The sequence below is a fragment of the Thamnophis sirtalis genome, unplaced genomic scaffold (genome assembly GCF_051295495.1).
Source record: "Thamnophis sirtalis isolate CommonGarterSnake01/CBP01778 unplaced genomic scaffold, rThaSir2_p1.2 scaffold_1, whole genome shotgun sequence".
Lineage (NCBI taxonomy): Eukaryota > Metazoa > Chordata > Lepidosauria > Squamata > Natricidae > Thamnophis > Thamnophis sirtalis.
In genome coordinates, this window is record NW_028261381.1 from 164786014 (window position 1) to 164804045 (window position 18032).

The following is an 18032-nucleotide window of genomic DNA, read 5'->3' on the forward strand; positions in this document are numbered from 1 at the left end:
AGACAGCCTCCAAAGGTCATGGCGAACTTGAAGGCACATCACACCAAATAACATTAGGTGGAGGAATGGGAAAAGACAGGCATTACATTAATATCAAAAGTAAGGGAACAGATGTGCTAATTTTAATCTCTGCAAAATATTCACCCTTTATCACCAGAACACCCTCCAACGGTAGATTTTTATTTATTTTTTTAGATCTTCAAATTAGCGCTGATCTTAAATGGTTATTATAGGGAGCCAGTTGAAAGAAAGTAGAATTCTAGACCTGAAGAAAGAGATAGGATCTAGAGAACAGGAGGAAATCTCAAAAGTGATCTTCCGACCGACCCTACCAAGGTAATTAATACAGCATCTATCGTGTTTCTATCTTTCCCCCCCCCAAAAAAAATAAGTGTTTGGCCTTATTTTCGGGGAGGTCTTATTATTTTTGAGCTGCAGGAGGCAGCGAACGTGGCTGCTGCTATGTTGCAGTATTTTTGGGGAGGGTGTATTTTAGTGCATACAGTCAAAAGCCCGATTGGGCTTGTTATTCGGGGAAGTCTTGTTTTCAGGGAAAACAGGGTATTAAAAATCTCGGCTTAAAACTTCTGACAGCCGACCGCTTTTTAAAGCGAATTTCTTCCCTTGTGTCCATCAGCTTTCCTTATATTTATTCCAATTTTCCCCCCCTTGCAATTTGAGTATAGTTCTTTGCAAGGATAATGTATCCCCTTTCTAGAAAAAAATAATCTGCGTTGTGAGAATGCCTCTGTTATTCACTTCTCCTAATTTCTCCCTAGACTTTTGAGTTCTGATCTTGGTTTATTTCAGAAATGAAAGTGAAGCATAGGAATCCTTGCATGGTTTCGCTTTTGTTTCCGGTTTATTTTCAGCATTCTGTGCAGTGTGTTGTGTTGTACATCAGTGTTTTTCAACTTTCGTCATTTTTAAGATGTGTGGTCTTCAGCTTCCAGAACTCTCCAGGCCGCATCAGATGAGGGTGTTGAAATACATACATCTAAAAGTTACCAGTTGAAAATGTTGTACATGTATATTTTGCCTTCAGTTCCTTTGTAATTTTTCCCCTCCTGTAATTAATGTTGCAGTTCTAAGATAGGAAAAGCACAAGCAGTCTTGATATAACTGTGTTCAATCATTTCCTTTTTTTATATATTTTTTGAATATCCCAATTTTGTCCCCCAATATTTAGCCATCACTAATCTAGCTGCCATTATCAAATTTACAATCAATTTCTTTTTTGTTTCATTTATATTCCGTTTTTCCACCAGCAACAGTATTACAATTCTCTGTGGCATGTCTAAATTTACATTGAAAAGTGCTCTAATTTCTCTAAACACTATGTCCCATATTTTTGGGCACTATCACAATCCCACCACATATGTGGGATTCTTTCTTTCATTTCCAACAAATATTTGTATATTTACCATCTATTTGATTTAATTTACGTGGTGTTAGGTACCACCTCCATAGCACTTGGAGATCACAAAATGAATTACTGTATCTATTTTCCTTAACTTTAACTGATATATATTCTTATATATTCTTCTATTCCAAATATTTTTCCAATCATTATCATTTATTTCTCCAAAATTAATTTTAAACCTTTTGCCTGCTCTAATTCAATTAATATTCTATATATTATCCCAATTCTTCCTTTCCATATATATTATTCACTCATCTCACATTCTTTTGTAATCATTTCAAATTTTGTTTACTGTCTATCTTTCTCCTCGAATCTTTCTTCCACTTTTATCCATTTCACTTAATTCTATTAAATTCAACCAATGTAATTTAATATCTGTTAAAACGTTCTTTAGTTGTGTTAGATTCTTTATTTTGTTCTTCTAGTCTTCCCATTTATATATCTGATTTTCTTTTAGTTTACTAATCCATTCTTTCAATTCAATCTTAGGGAATTTTTCCATTTCCACCAGCGGTGTTAAAGGGAAAATTCCTGGCATAAGTATAAGTATAATCTTTATTGTTATTGTACTTAAATAAAACGAAATTGGTTTTAAACTCATTGGTGCAGAATTATAACAGAAACGAAAAAAGAAAGAAAAAGAAAAAACTAGCGTATGCACGGAGTGATTGTGGTTGTATTTAAAAGTTTCACAGCCCAAGGTTAGAAACTATCTTTAAATCTGTTATCACTATTAGCCGGTATCTCAATTTATTCCATCAATTTTTAAAAAAAGGGATTTTGAATCATCCTAGCAATTTTTTAAATATCCTTTTTAAACCAATATTTTTTTTAGGATCACCTATTTCCCTTAACTCTTTCAGCTCTATGTCCCTCCATATTAAATCTCTAGTTACTACTGTAATATCTGGGACCACTTTTAATTGATTAGTTACCCAATAATTTTTAATACTTGGAAGACCCAGTCCACCCTTGCCAATATCTCTTTTTGGTTTTTTTATATGATAAGAGTATTTTATCCCTAAACCTCACACGACTGCTTTCATTGCATACTATATTACATGGGATGTATTACTACCCCCCTCTTCATTTATAGTCCACATTTCTATTAATTCCCTTTCCATTTTTTCTAAAATCTCTTTATCTTTAAAAATGCTCAGATCCATTCTCCCTCTACTTGCCTGTTTATAATCACAATCTATTCCCATATCGTGGCCCTCCCGAGCTCCGTTTTTGCTGGCAGGGGCACTGAGGGGCGATCCTTCGCTGTTCCCAGGGCAGCCCTGCAGGCTGGATCTAAGCAGCCCGCGGCCCTTGAATTTGACACTTCTGCTTTACTGGGAGACGTAATAAATTTGTAGGACTTTGCATGTCAGGAGTTCTCTGCAGGTATTCTCCTTGCGGGAAAGAATTTAAAGTGGAATAGAAGCCAGCAACAAGAACAACAATAAGTAAAACAATGGAAAGAAACCAGGAAAATCCATCCAATCTTTACAGCGGGGATGTGGTTGGGATTGATGACCCAGCTGTTTAAAAATCCTAAAATAAGGGTGTGTTCTTTTTATCCCACATATATTTCTGGAGCTACTTCACATTTTCGTGGCTCCTGCCTTGCTCAGCTTTCTGTTTTCTTTGATCAAACACCCCCAGCCAGCTGCTGTGAATTAACTTTTTTTTACCAACATGGATTGGGCTCACCTCTCTTATTTCTGGAAAACCGTGTTGGAACTTGAGTCTTTATCATGAACTCTTTTTAAATTATGGAAACTCTGCTTCCAGAGCCAACCTTCAGAATATTCATAGCAGACTACCTGTAGAACGTCTGAATTCTAAGGAATTAGAATTCCTTCTTCCATTTTACGAGCTTTCTTGTCACAGTTCTCAAGTGAATCACCACCGCTGTTAAGTTAGTAACATGGTGGTTAAGTGAATCTGGCTTCCCCATTCACTTTGCTTGTCAGAAGGTTTCATGAGCCCAATACACCGCAACCGTCATAAATATGAGTCAGATGTCCAGCATCTTTATCTTCATCATGGGGATGCTGCAATGGTCGTAAGTGTGAAAAATGGCCATAAGTGTCTTTTTTCCAGTGCCATTGTAACTTCAAACAGTCACTAAATGAACTGTTGTAAGTTGAGGACTACCTGTATGTTTTTAATCTGTATTGCCAAGCGTTTGCCTTTTCTGTATAATTCAGCAAAAGATGATCGTTTCGTCTCTCTCTTGCAAATTGTAAGAAAAGACCAGGAGGGAAACAAAGGGGCCAGGAGGCCAATGTCAATCACCATCGCTTGGATGGTTTTGGACTCTGGACTTTTAATGGTCTTTCTGTCTCCCACGTTTCGTTCCTCAAAGTCTTTACATCAGCTTTTTTGAGCCAGACACTTTCCAGCTGCAGTCGGGTTACAATTTCCAGCATTCACACAGCCAGTATATCTTTGTACATGTGTGAACTGGGTGCAGACCAGGGAAAGAGGGCTATATAAACTTCGACCTGCTTTATTTTCATTGTGCTGAAACTTAGTAAGCCAGCCTACTGCAGATCTGCCCCCAAATATTGTCCTTATGCTAGTGTTTCTCAACCTTGGCAATGTTAAGATGGGTGGACTTCAACTCTGGGGGATTCTGGGAGTTGAAGTCCACCTGTGTTAATATTGCCAAAGTTGGGAAATACTGCCTTATGAAAGCCTTATGACAGTGTTGGGTTCTGACTGTTTCGGATCAGTTTTGCCGAACCGGTAGTGATATGGCAGCCTGGGTCGTTGGAACCAGCAGCGGCATAGGCCTGCCACGACCTTGAACCTGTTCCCTGGTCTCTTCTGCCGCCACCGGCATGTTTCTGCGCATGCTCAGAACAGTTTTCAGCCAACTGTGCACGTGTGGCAATGTGCAATGTAGCGTGCGAGCAAAGCAAGCAGTGCGTGAGCAAAACGCCCTCTCAGCGAACCTGTAGTAAACTGGTTAGGAACCCCCACTGCCTTATGCAATCCTTTTTAATCTGAAATATCACCAGTCATCCCCTACATATACAACCATTTATACTGGAAGCGTTGGCGTAGCTTTGTTGTGAATGATGGATCAGAAGGACGCCAGTTACAAACTTCACTTCTCCCACGGACTTACAAAATGGTTTCAAACCACCTCCCCTCCTCCAGCTCCGTATTGGTAACATGAAGAAAACGAGCGTGATTTATTCTCAAATGTGGCGAAGCAGCTAGTAAGTAAAAGATCCATATGGATATGAAGCAATGTTGCTTAACCGTATTATTGCTTCACTGTGGATGCTACGAACTAGGATTTTTTTGACAAAGGCCAGCTGGGTTTTTATTTTATTTTATTTTATTTTATTTTGGCAGCCTAGATTTTGCTCCTGTTTCTAGATTATCTGGAGTCTGGACTTTGGTACTGTTTTCTTTTCTTTTCTTTTCTTTTTTCTTTTGCACTAGTATATTATCAATTTACAGTTGGCCAGGATCACAGAAAGCAAGGACATTCATCAGGCTGAAGCCAGGGAAAGCTTAAAAGGTGGAAGGGAGGGGGCTGCTCACAAAGCTAGGGTGGGTGTGTACAGTCATGGAAGGCTGAAATCCAATCAGGGATTATCCGAGACCAAACACAGATGTACACTGGGGCTAATGAATTACTCCCAGCAGAGACCTCACCTGGCTTGACCTCTTCTTACCTTACATGGTGCTTGTGGAATGGCGTCCTTTTCTGACCTCGCAGTTTTTTTGTACCTGAAGGGGTTTCTTCTTTTAGAACATAGAATAATATGGGGCTGGGCGAGACCCTCGAGGTCATCTAGTCCAACCCCCTGCTCAAATAGCAATAGCACTTAGACGTACCATGTATACTGCTTTACAGCCCTCTCTAAGCGGTTTATAGAGTCAGCCTATTGCCCCCAACAATCTGGGTCCTCATTTTACCCACATCAGAAGGATGGGAGGCTGAATCAGCCTTTCAAACTTTGAAACTTTAATAGAATTTGTATCTCAGCAGGTAGCTTGTTCCACAAGGTCTTGAGCCGGTGAGACTCGAACTGCCAAACTGCTGACAGTCAGCAGTCAGCAGAATTAGCTTGCCATACAAGAGGTAGTCCTCGACTTACGACCACATTACGCTGAAATTTTCTGTTAAGTGAGACATTTGTTAAGTGACTTTTGCTCCATTTTACAACCTTTCTTGCCACAGTTGCGAAGTGAATCATTGCGGTTAGCAAGTTAGTAACCTGGTTGTTAAATGAATCTGGCTTCCCCATTGACTTTGCTTGCCAGAAGGTTGCAAAATGTGAGTCACATGACCGTGGGATACAGCAACAGTCATTCGTTTGAGCCGGTTGCCAAGCTTCTGAATTTTGATCACACGATCATGGGAACGCTGCAACGGTCGTTAACGATAAAAAACGGTCATACGTCACTCTTTTCAGTGCCGCTGCAATTTTGAACAGTCGCTAAATGAACTGTTGAAGACTATCTGTACATTCTAACCATTGCTCTACACTTTGGTGGCACAGTGATCCCTAGGGGGTGGGTGGCATACAAATTCTATTAAAGATTAAAAGATTAATAGCAGACCCTGTATATTTCCAGCATTGACCAAATAGCCTGAATTAAGGGTGGGAAAAGTTGCCAAGAAACAAAAAGGGTGGGATTAGTGTCCAAAGACAACAGTTTTCAAAATTAATTAGTGCTTCTGATGGTGAGGGAGCCGTGTCAGAATTTTGTTTGAAGCCGCTGCTGAAAAATCAAGAGTTATGTAGCACCTTTTTGAGCTAACCAATTTTATTACAAGGCGTATGCTTTTGGGAAGCATATATAGCTCATGTGCATTTGGGAATTGAGTTTCTCTCCCCAGCCCAGCCATTCGGAATACATACCGTGTAGTTTCATGGCGTTCTTTCTTGGCGACACATCTGAAATACGATCATTATTTTAAATTCAAAGAAAGCCTCTATTACCGAGTAAAATGAAATCTATTTTAGCAGCAACAGGCATGCCCAAACCGGGAATTTGTGCTGATTAGACAGGATGGTTTGATTATCCAGTTGTAACCTCAAGAAGAGAAATGGACTAAATGGTGACAGAAGAGGGAGGTGATTTCCGTTTGTTCTCCTATTTGCTCAATGGATTTAGTTCAGGGGTGGGGTGGGGTGTCAAACTCGATTTCATTGAGGGCTGCATCAGGGTTGTGTTTGAACTCAGGCGGCTGGGGTAGGTGTGGCCAGAGTGGGCATGGCCTACTTGATGTCACTCATCTCAGGGACACTTGTGGCAGCCCGAATGCTCTGCTAGGGAAAATAGGCTCCCGAGCTCTGTCTCCGGCTGCAACAGCTTCCTGCAACTCTGCAGAGAGTTGTAGGAAGCCGTCGCAGACGGAAACGGAGCTTGGGAGCCCGTTTCAGCTGACAGAGGCACTATGGGCCAGTCCTTCACTGTTTCCAGGGTGGCCCCTCGGGCCAGATCTAAGCATCTCGCAGGCTGGATTCGGCCCACTGGCCTTGAGTTTGACACCCCGATCTAGTTCATAACCATCCAAATTGGTGCATTGGGGACTCTGCATTGCTACCAAATGCTTCCTAATTATGGCATTTGTTTTTTTTGTCATTTTTGCCCCAAATAAATCCGCAACAAAAATATCCTTACTACAGTAGATCAAAGTGAAAGCCTCACACAGTGGTGATTTGTAGTGCAGCTTTGTTGATGATAATGGAGAAGTAGTAATTCACGCTGTGTTCATTTAAAAAAACAACTTTCCAGTTTAATCTATAGCACTGGTATAATCTCCCTTCCAGGTACTAATCACTCTGACCCTGCTTAGCTTTTTGAGGTAGACGAAGATAGATAGATGCTACCTGTTTTGGAGTCATTTCCATCTTTTGGTTCTCTGGAAAGTGAAGAATTAAAGCTCCATCTCCTGCCCAGCACATACCATACATTAAGCCACCACCAACCAAACCATTGGCCTTAGTACAACATGTGATCAAAATGAGATCTTTTCCTTTTTCGGGCTCCTATCAAGTTATTTTTCACAGGCCCTTGTTCTACATTCACAGCGTGTAGTATCTTGAAAATCATGTTTTTAATTGTGTCCTTTTATTTTGGCATTGTGAACTGCCCAAAAATTGCTTTCAGGCAGCCGTATATATAGCTATAGAAAGTAAATAAATAATGGGCATTGATAAAACATTCAGCAGAAAAACACATTGATGCAATCATTGGTCCGAATGCATCAAGATTATTTTTGGTAGCATTTTCAGAGAGGTAACTGAGCAAAAATAACAAAATGTCTTGTGCCATCTTGGTTAATGCACTGGGAGTAGTTTGTGAAAGCTGATACCATAATACATGTTGGACTTTGGGATGCCATGAAATCCTTCATTTCCCCCCCCCCCCCCCGATAGGTTGCTTACCTGCATGAAGGACCCGATTGGCAATCGGCATACAAAAAGAACATTAATGCATCGCCTTATAAGATTATGTCAAGAGTTCTTCTTGTGTTTATTATCACGCATTTATTATATAAGCAGTCCTTGACTTATGTCCACAATTGGGGCCAGGATTTCTGTTGCAAAGCAAGGCAGTTGTTAAGTGAATCATGCCTGATTTTATGACCATTTCCTGCTACAGTTGTTAAGCAAACCACTCCAGTTGTTAAGTGAATCATGCAGTTGTTAAGCAAATCCTGCTTCCCCCATTGACTTTGCTTGTTGGAAGTCTGTTGGGAAGGTTACAAATGACAATCACATAACCCCAGGACTCTACCATTGCCTGAAATACAGGCTGGTTGCCAAGTGCCTGAATTTTGACCGTGTAACCATGGAGATGCTGTTATGGTTGTTAAGTGGGATGACTGCTCATAATTAACTTTGTTAATTATGTTAATTAACCATTGTAACAACAGTGCCGTTGCAACTTTGAATGGTCACTAAATGAATCATTGTAAGTTGAAGACCACCTGTAACTACAAAAAGGAGAGGGGTGGTACAGGTAGTCCTCGACTTACAATTGAGTCACAAATTTATGTTGCTAAGCGAGACATTTGTTAAGTAAGCTTTGCCCCATTTTACGACCATTCTTGCCACAGTTGTTAAGTGAATCATTGCAGTTGTTAAGTTAGTAATGCAGTTGTTAAGTGAATCTGGCTCGCCCAATGCCTTTACTTGTCGGAAGGTTGCAAAAGGGGATCATGTCAGGGGTGGGTTCCGGCAGTCTCTGTTGCTGGTTCGCTTGTGGATACGCCGTGTGCATAAAAATTGTTCTGCGCATGTGCAGAAGCAAAAAACAAGATGGCGGCACCTACGGCACCACATGGAAAACCAGTTCAGGGGGCGTGGCAGGCCTGGGTTGCTGTCAGTTCCAGCGACCCAGGCCGCCAAACCACTACCGGTTCAGCCTAACCGGTCCGAACCCATCACTGGATCCCATGATACTCCAACCGTCATAAAAGTGAGTAAATTGCCAAGCATCTGAATTTTGATCACGTGACCCCCATCCCCATGGGGATGCTGCAACGGTCAAGTGTGAAAAATGGCCGTCAGTCCCTTTTCCCAGTGCTGTTGTAACTTTGAATGGTCACTAAATGAATTGTCGTAAGTCGAGGACTACCTGTATTGTAAATCTGCGGGTAAACTTGTTTCTGGGCTGGGATGTAAACAAGAAAAAAGGGAAAAACAGTGAGGGACCAATGAAATAGAAGCTGCGTCATAGCTCACGTTTAAGATTGAGTGCCCGTTTAATATAATGCCAAGAGAAAGATAGGAAGAGAAGGTAACAATGAAGAAAAATGCATCGGTATGGAGAATAACAGGGAATACAGACCGGCATCATTTTTTCCCATATTAATTCGTATATATACAAACCTACATGGTTGCAGCATAAATAGAGATACATTACACTTAGTGGAGCACTCAAAGTTTCCCCTACTTTTTATTTGTGGGGAATAACAAATTCCTTCAGACTAGCCTCTTATAAAAACCAATAGGGATTGAAAACATTATGCTATTCCACTGTTAAAATCTCAGACAGTAAGGAGAAGCTACTAAACTTTTTGATTGCTTTTGGTTAATCAATATTTCTCAAACTTGGCAACTTTATGATGTGTGGACTTCAGGTCCCAGAATTCAGTTCTGGAATTGAAGTCCATGCATCTTAAAGTGGCCATGTCTGAGAAAACATTGGATTGTATGCTTTCTTCTTTCGGGTTTGCCTTCTTAAAAGAGACTTTTTTAAAAAACTACTCAACAACCATTGCCTACATTTGTGCACAACATACCGTACATCTGGGGACTCAGAATTATGTTGTGTGTTACAGGAATTGTGAGATGAGTCTATCAGCCCTTTCCTGCCGTTTGAAAGACCTAAGCAGAGATTACTGGAAATGAAAAATTCATGTTTCATTTAATTTATATAATCCAGCCCTTTTGCAAAATTCAATTTTGGTTAGTGTGGTTACATTAATATTTTAAAGTTGGAATAAGCCAGCAATGGAAAACAGCTGAGGGGCTGGTGGTTGTAACTAACTCGGCTTCCCAAATTTTGGAAGGCAGAAGGAAACTTTCAAATGCCAGAATGTTGGTCTCCAATTTTCAGTGATTTTTTTTTTTAAGGTTTGCAGTGGAAGCGAGAAGTCTCCTAGATATTTCCATCCCCACCTTTAATTTTTGAAAAGCAAAACATGGTGCTCTGATTTGGCCACTTTGCAGCCCAAATTCAGTGACGCAGTCTCCTTTGGGCCCCCATTCAGTCCATGGCTTGGCATTTCTATTTAAAACTGTTTTCAAACTGGGCAACTATAACGTGTGGACTTCAACCCCCAGAATGCTCATGGTGGCTGGGGAATTCTGGGAGTTGAGGTCCGCATACCTTAAAAGTTGCCAAGTTTGGAAAACACGGATCCAGAGAGTGAAATTGTTTTAAAATAACATTTCTTCTCAACCTTTGTTATATTAATATTACTCCTGAAACAAGGAGGCTTGGAGGGGTGGGGGAGGTTTTCTTACATTTGTATCTCAGGATGTGTGTGTTTTTTTTTTAAATTAATCCTAGCTCTATCACTGCCAGTTTGTGTGCAAGTGATGTTGCGCAACTTAAATAAGCAGTAGATTTTCGGTGCGGAAAGTGGGGTCATGTTGACCTTTGATTGCTATCTCCAGCTGCGTGAGGAAGCCAGCCGTGCCAAGTAACTCTTTCCAGAGGCCAAATCATTTTGGCACTGGGATGGCTGTTGGTGGAATGCCTTCAAGAGTTCAAAAGGAGATCCAGATTTTAAGTAACAGCAGCAGGAATGTCCTCTCTTCTGATACCATTGCTTTTTGATTATCTGTTCACTTGGAGAAACTTCAAAAAGACTCTGCTTAAACTCTGAATCCTTTGGCTTTAGAATCATTCTAAACAACCAAAGGGAGAGATTTCCTTATCTTGTTACCTTAAGGGTAGAAATGGTCTATGTAGCCTCTGGAAGACTAGGTTGGGACTGGTCTACTTGATCTTCAGCAATCGAGGAAGGTGTTCCAATATCTCAGAGGTTGACACAAAGAAGAGGGAGTCAAGCTATTCTCCAAAGCACCTGAGGGCGGAACAAGAAGCAATGGGTGGAAACTAATCAAGGAGAGAAACAACTCACAACTGAGGAGAAATTTCCTGACAGAACAATTAATCAGTGGAACAACCTCCAGAAGTTCTGAATGCCCCAACACTGGAAGTCTTTAAGAAGATGTTGGATAGCAATTTGTCTGGAACGGTATAGGGTTTCCTGCCTAGGCATGGGGTTGGAATAGAAGACCTCTAAGGTCCCTTCCAACTCTGCTATTGTATTGTATTGTATTGTATTGTATTGTATTGTAATAATAAACACAACAAGAACTCTTGACATAATCTTATAAGGCGATGCATTAATGTTCTTTTTGTATGCCAATTACCAATTGGGTCCTTCGTGCAGGTAAGCAACCTATCAGGGGAAAAATGAAGGATTTCATAGCATCCCAAATCCCAACATGTATTATGGTATCAGCTTTCATAGCTGACAGTTAGAACAATTAATAAGCAGACAACTTGCCTCCAGAAGTTGTGAATGCTCCAACACTGCTTGTTTTTAAGAAGATGTTGGATAACCATTTGTCTGAAGTGGTTTAGGGTTTCCTGCCTAAGCAGGGGGTTGGACTAGAAGACCTCCAAGGTCCCTTCCAACTCTGTTATTCTATATCTTCTAAGGGGTGGTCTACTGGGCCTCTGGAGGGTTAACCAGTGGCCCAACTGCACATTGACACTAAAGCACCAGCAAATTTGTCAAATTTCAATCCCACCAGGGTAGTGGGTCCCAGATTTTGGTTGCATTCTGTAAATTTTCCCATTTGCGGTACCTTGGTTCAAAAATTGTTGCCTCACAATTCAGAGTTTTGTCCAGTTAAGGGTTATAGACACAAGAGTTTTTAGTCGTATATATACCCCAATGGATCATCCTTTCAGAGAAAAGTAGCACAGTCTGATATGATCAGAGTGAACATTAATTTTTAGCTGGGCGTATTTTTTTTTAATCCCAATGTAGGAGAGTCCTGTGATCATCTGAGATGAATGTATATCTTCAATAGAAAAATAGTTCTGCTGGCAAACAAACATTAGTCAATGTTCTTCCTACTGTTTTCTCTACTGATTTTGCTTGTGGGAAGCTGGCAGGAAGCATCAGAAATCATGATGACATGATCACAGGGATTCATCAATTGCCACCACTTTGTCAATAAAACTGGTCTGAATATCATGGAAGTTTCAATTCCACATTTTTTTTTTTTACACGTTCTTTAAGTTAGTGGATTTTCGGTACTTTGATTCAAAAATTGTTGCAAAAAATAACGCACTGTTTCGGCTAACATGATAGCATATATTGGGTAACATAATCACAATGAGAACTAGTTGTATATAGATGCTGAGGCATGGCACAATTTCCCAACGTTATCATACCATCTTGTATGTGCTGGAAGTTAATATCTGTCACGCTAAAACCTCTGTACTCACATGGTCTCTCACCATGATTTAAACAGAATGACCTAGTTGTAAATCATACTGGGAGCAACTTAGCGCAACGGGCTTCCTGCTGTAAGAAGTTCATCCTTTGCTACAGGGAGGGCAGGCCTGGGTGTGGTGCAGGAACACAAGAGAACTACATAGCCTGTCCAAGGGCATACTTTTAATCTTGTGAATAAACTTTTAAATATATAACATTGTTGTTTCTGAGCAGAACCAAGCATTTTAACCAAGTAAAACAGGACTACAGAGGTTTGGGGAGGCCTTGATTTGCCTTACATGAAATCCACTGATCTTTGCTACCGGTTCAGTAGCAATTTGAGCGTGCATGCACCTTCTGTGCATGTGCAGAGCGTCAAAATGACGTCTGGGCGGATGGGTGGAGTTTGCTACCAAGCACGGCTGGCGAGTAAGCGAACATCGAAGGGGGGAAACCGCTGTGCCACGTGATTTAGATTAGCTAGAAAGCAGGAAATCCTGCTTTATAACTAATATAAATCGTGCTACACAGCTGATCATCGGAAAAACCGGTTCACCCAAACCTGTAGCATTTTTGGGGGGGCGAACAGCTGGCATCTTTGCTACCGGTTCAGATGAACCGGTCCGAACCGGTAGCATTTCGCCCCTGCACTGGGTCCCAGGTTTGATCGTTGATAGCTCTTGGTTCAGTTGGGAAAGGGCTCCAGATTGATTACGGTCAATCCAGGTGCAGGAGCTTTCCCATTGATTTTGCTTGTCAGGAGGTGACAAAAGGTGATCACATGACCCTGGGACACTGCAGCCGTCATAAATACATGCCAGTTGAATTTTGATCACGTGATCATGGGGATGTTGCAACGTTTGTAAGAAAAACGGTCATACATGACTTTTGTTAGTCCCATTGTAAACTTGAACAATCACTAAACAAATGGATGTAAGTTGACCTGGCGTACGTAGATCAAAGGTTTGATTTTTAAGTATGTCACATCCACTCATTGCTCCACTCAGTGCTCCACTAAGCAAGCCATAATTCCCTGTCTGCCATTTTTGGCATAGAGATATGTTGTTGTATGGGGGTCTTTGTAACCTGTTTAACTTGTCTATCCAATCTCCCATGGATGCTTCACTCCATCCAGCAAGGACCCTTTCTATGGTGGTAAACAGCCCTTAGGAGACACCCGAGTGTTGTGTGGTGTATTTACAAGAGATGTGGTATTTCTATCCTCCTCCTCCTCCTCCTCCTCCTCCTCCTTCTCTTCCTCCTCCTCCTCCTGCTCCTCCTCCTCTTCCTCCTCCTCCTCCTCCTTCCTCTTCCTCCTCTTCTCCTCCTTCTCCGTTCTTCTTCTTTCTCCTTCTCCTTCCTCCTCCTCCTTCTCTTCCTCCTCCTCCTGCTCCTCCTCCTCTTCCTCCTCCTCCTCCTTCCTCTTCCTCCTCTTCTCCTCCTTCTCCGTTCTCCTTCTTTCTCCTTCTCCTTCCTCCTCCTCCTCCCTTTATTATTATTGTTTGTTTGTTTCTTTGTTAAATTTATCTGCCGCCTGCCTCACCATACAGCTTACAATAATAAAAAGGAAGAAAAATGAAAAGGGTGTGTAAACAGAAGTAAAACAACGGAACAATAAAACAAAGAATAAAAGAATGGTTGAGAGGATACGAAAAGAGTGGCAAATAAATTTTATAAATAACTAACGGCAAAGGAACGCAATGATAATAAATACATCCAATATGATGACCTAAAAGTTGGACAGGTAGAGAGCAGAAAGCAAAAGGGGAGGAGATAGACTCTAGCATCAATCTAGCAGCCAACTCCAGTGTGAATTTTATGCAGACTCCATGAAGCTGCCTATCTCTCTCTCTCCCTCCCTCCCTCTCTCTTTCTTTCTCTCTCTCTCTCCCTCTGTGTCTGTGTGTGTGTGTGTGTTTTTTTTTTGAATGCCCCTGTGCCCAGCAAGAGGTGGTTCCCTTTCCTCTCATTGCTTTTCCCTGAAATCAGCTTTCTGGATAGGAGTGTCAGTGTTTGTCTTTTCAGCTGCTCCTTAGTCAGACCTTCCAGCTCAGATTTGTTGTGAAATGAAGCAGCCCATTTCGTTTCCTTTCCCTTTTCCTGAAAGGAAACTCTTAACTATCCTCTCTCTCGTTGGGGTTGGAAGGCTCACTGGGGAAATCTCTTGTTTCTTCAGTTGAAGCAAAGCACCTGGGACAACTGCCAAGAAGCTTGGCTGAAGCCAAAAGCTGGAGAATCCACCTCTTCATGGGTTTCAACTTTGTGGAGATCGGGGCAGATGCTGACAGGAGCATTCCCCTCAGTGGTGGGTTGCTAACCGGCTTACTACCAGTTTGCTCATGTTCTCATGCGCGCGTCCAGGCGGGGTGAGTGGAGCCTCCCGCTGCCACCACGACGGGTTCGGCCGTTATCATCCTGTCATTCTCCAGCCAGCTGGGAATTCTGGGAGTTGTGAAGCCCACGAGTCTCCAAGTTGCCAAGGCTGGACCTACTTATAGTTAGCTTGAATTTTTGCTGGTAGCCCTGAATCTGGTGCATTGTGTCCCTTCTTCTCTTAGGACAGAGATAACCTGGTGTCCAAGCACGGCTATCTTTGTTCCTGCAAATGGAATCCATGACCCATCGACTCCTCAGGGTATTATGGGTGACAGACAATATCTCTGCTCAAGCTGGAGAAATGGCTGACAGGCAGTATCTGTTCAACTGTGGAGCCTCCTGAGGCAGATTTTCCTTAAAAGGAAATAGAGCAATTTGTCCTCTGTGCTTGTACGAAACAGAGAGTTTTAATCAGAGGTGGGTTGCTCCCGGTTCGGCCTAGTTCGGCCGAACCGGTAGTGGTATTTTTCCCTGAGTCACAGAACCGGCAGCGACCCAAGCTTGCCACGCCCCCCAAACTGGTTGCCTCGCCGCCACTGATGTCGCCGCCATGTTGTTTTGTAGTGACCGCCCGTGCGCAGTTCACTGTAAATTGTTCTGCGCATGTGCAAAACGCTTGCGAAGCGAACGGGTAGTAAAACCAGCAGCAACACACCCCTGGTTTTAGTATACTGAATTCCATGAAGGAAAGATAGTATGGAACACCAGGTGGTTTTTATGATAAGGAGAATATCCAAAAATATTTACTATTGTACAGTATACCTGTACAGTAGACTTATAACCATTCATTGAGTGGCTGTTCAAAGTTTAAAAAGTGAGTTATGAATGGTCCTCATACTTGTGTCCATCACAGCCTGCCCATGGTCATATAATTTAAATTTGGGCACTTAGCAACTGGCATGTAATTTATGATGGTTGCAGTGTCTTGAGGTCCTGTGGTCATTATTTGTGACCTTCCCAGTTGCTTTCCAACAAGCAAAGTCAATGGAGAATACTGGATTCGCTTCATGACCACTTGGTTCAATTAACGACGACAATGATTCACTTAATAACCATGCCAAAAAAAGGAAAATAGTGTGACTCACTTAACAACCAACTTGCTAGGCAATGGGACTTCTGGTCCCAATTGTGGTCACAAGTCAAGGATTGGTGTGGCTGCTGTTGCTATTACTGTCATTCAATTGCACAGGCATCGAAACATTTTAGTCAAATTTGATCAAATGAATAATAAGACCAAGTGGGGACAGTATTCCCAGGAATGCCTGGTGGTGAAAACTTTTAGAGAAACATCCTTGGGTGTTGAGGCAGGCATTGATTTTTCCTTCTATAAATAGGTGAGTAGGCCTGGCTTCAGCCCTGAAAGAGGCCGCGTATCTCTTTCAGTGTTCTGGAGTGATAGCAATAGCACTTAGACTTATATACCGCTTCACAGGGCTTCACAGCCCACTCTAAGTGGTTTACAGAGTCAGCCTATCGCCCTCAACTATCTGGGTCCTCATTTTACCCACTTCGGGAGGATGGAAGGCTGAGTCAACCTTGAGCAAGTTAGGCTCGAACTCTTGGCAGTGGGCAGAGAGCAATATTGCATTTTAGCCAGTGGTGAAATTCATTTTTTTTATTACTGTGGGCATGGCTTGGTGGGCGTGGTGTGACTTGGTGGGCGTGGCTTGGTGGGTGTGGCAGGGGAGGGATATTGCAAAATCCCCATTCCCACTCCACTCCAGGGAAAGGATTCTGCAACATCCCCATTCCCACCCCACTCTGGGGCCAGCCAGAGGTGGTATTTGCCGGTTCTCCGAACTACTCAAAATTTCCACTACCGGTTCTCCAGAACCTATCAGAACCTGCTGGATTTCACCTCTGATTTTAACCACAGTGCCATCACGGCTCCTTGCCTCCGTAATCAAGTGGTTGAGCACTCTATGTCCGGACATGTGATCACGGAGGAAGGGGTGACAATCAGAACGTCAAATCTATGTCATAAATACCTCATAAATAGGTTTGTTAGAACTTCAAACAGTTGTTAAGCGACCAATCACAAGTCAAGGACTATCTGTAGAGTGGCAAGATGAAGAGTAGGGCCTCAGGTGTCTGATTCTAAAATCAGGCAGGTTTCTGTGAACCTGGCAACCCAACACACGTCCTTCTGTTAGCTTGATAGGAATAAAGCAATGTTTCCGAGCACAGCTTATGCCTGACCACTATTTCTTTCTTTTTTTCCTTAATTCCTTACCTTCAGGATGAATTCCATCCTTTCATTGAGGCCCTCCTCCCTCATGTCCGGGCTTTCGCCTACACCTGGTTCAACCTCCAGGCCCGGAAGCGCAAGTACTTCAAGAAACACGAGAAACGGATGACGAAAGATGAGGAGCGGGCTGTGAAAGACGAGCTGCTCAACGAGAAACCGGAAGTGAAACAGAAGTGGGCTTCGCGCTTGCTGGCCAAGCTGCGCAAGGACATCCGTCCCGAGTACCGGGAGGACTTTGTGCTCTCCATCACGGGGAAGAAGCCCTCGTGCTGCGTCCTCTCCAACCCCGATCAGAAGGGCAAAATGCGCCGAATCGACTGTCTCCGCCAGGCTGACAAAGTCTGGCGCCTCGACCTCGTCATGGTGATCCTCTTCAAAGGAATCCCCCTGGAGAGCACCGATGGGGAACGCCTTGTCAAGGCCACACAGTGCACCAACCCTGTCCTCTGTGTCCAGCCACACCACATCAGTGTCTCGGTCAAGGAGCTTGACCTCTACCTGGCATATTTTGTCCGCGAGAGAGGTAGGCTATCAAGCTGGTTGTTACCTATGACGGGGCCTTTTCAGGAAGGAATTTTTCTCAGTTCTTAGCTATGATATTGTAGGAGCCCGATGGAGGGGTCAAACACGTTATCAGTCATGAGTCCCTGTGCGCCCACAAGAGATCTAACTCTAGCCCACTTTGAATACCTTCTCAATTCCTGCTCATTTTCCTTGGCAGTTAGTGAAGGTAGGTTCATTTAGTGACTGTTTGAAGTTACAGCCCTACTGAAAAAAGTGACCTATGACCATTTTTCACACTTATGACCATTGTAGCTTCCCCATGACAATTTGGATGTTTGACAACTGGTTCATATTTATGATGGCTGCAGTGTCCTGGGGTCATGTGCTCCCCTTTTGCAACCCTCGGACAAGCGAAGTCAATGGGGAAGCCCGATCCACTTAACAACCATGTTACTAATTGTAACAACTGCAGCGATTCACTTAAC

The 18032-nt window shown here is 42.5% G+C and overlaps 1 protein-coding gene across 2 annotated transcripts in view; it reads left to right on the forward strand.

Moving 5' to 3' along the window:
• Nucleotides 1-18032, forward strand: part of NFIC (nuclear factor I C) — a 191133-nt gene that overhangs the window by 66671 nt on the left and 106430 nt on the right. For both annotated transcript variants that reach the window (XM_087702686.1, XM_087702683.1), the window contains exon 2: nucleotides 17035-17566. In XM_087702686.1, the coding sequence (XP_087558812.1) occupies nucleotides 17035-17566 (532 nt within the window). The remainder of the gene's footprint in view (nucleotides 1-17034; nucleotides 17567-18032) is intronic.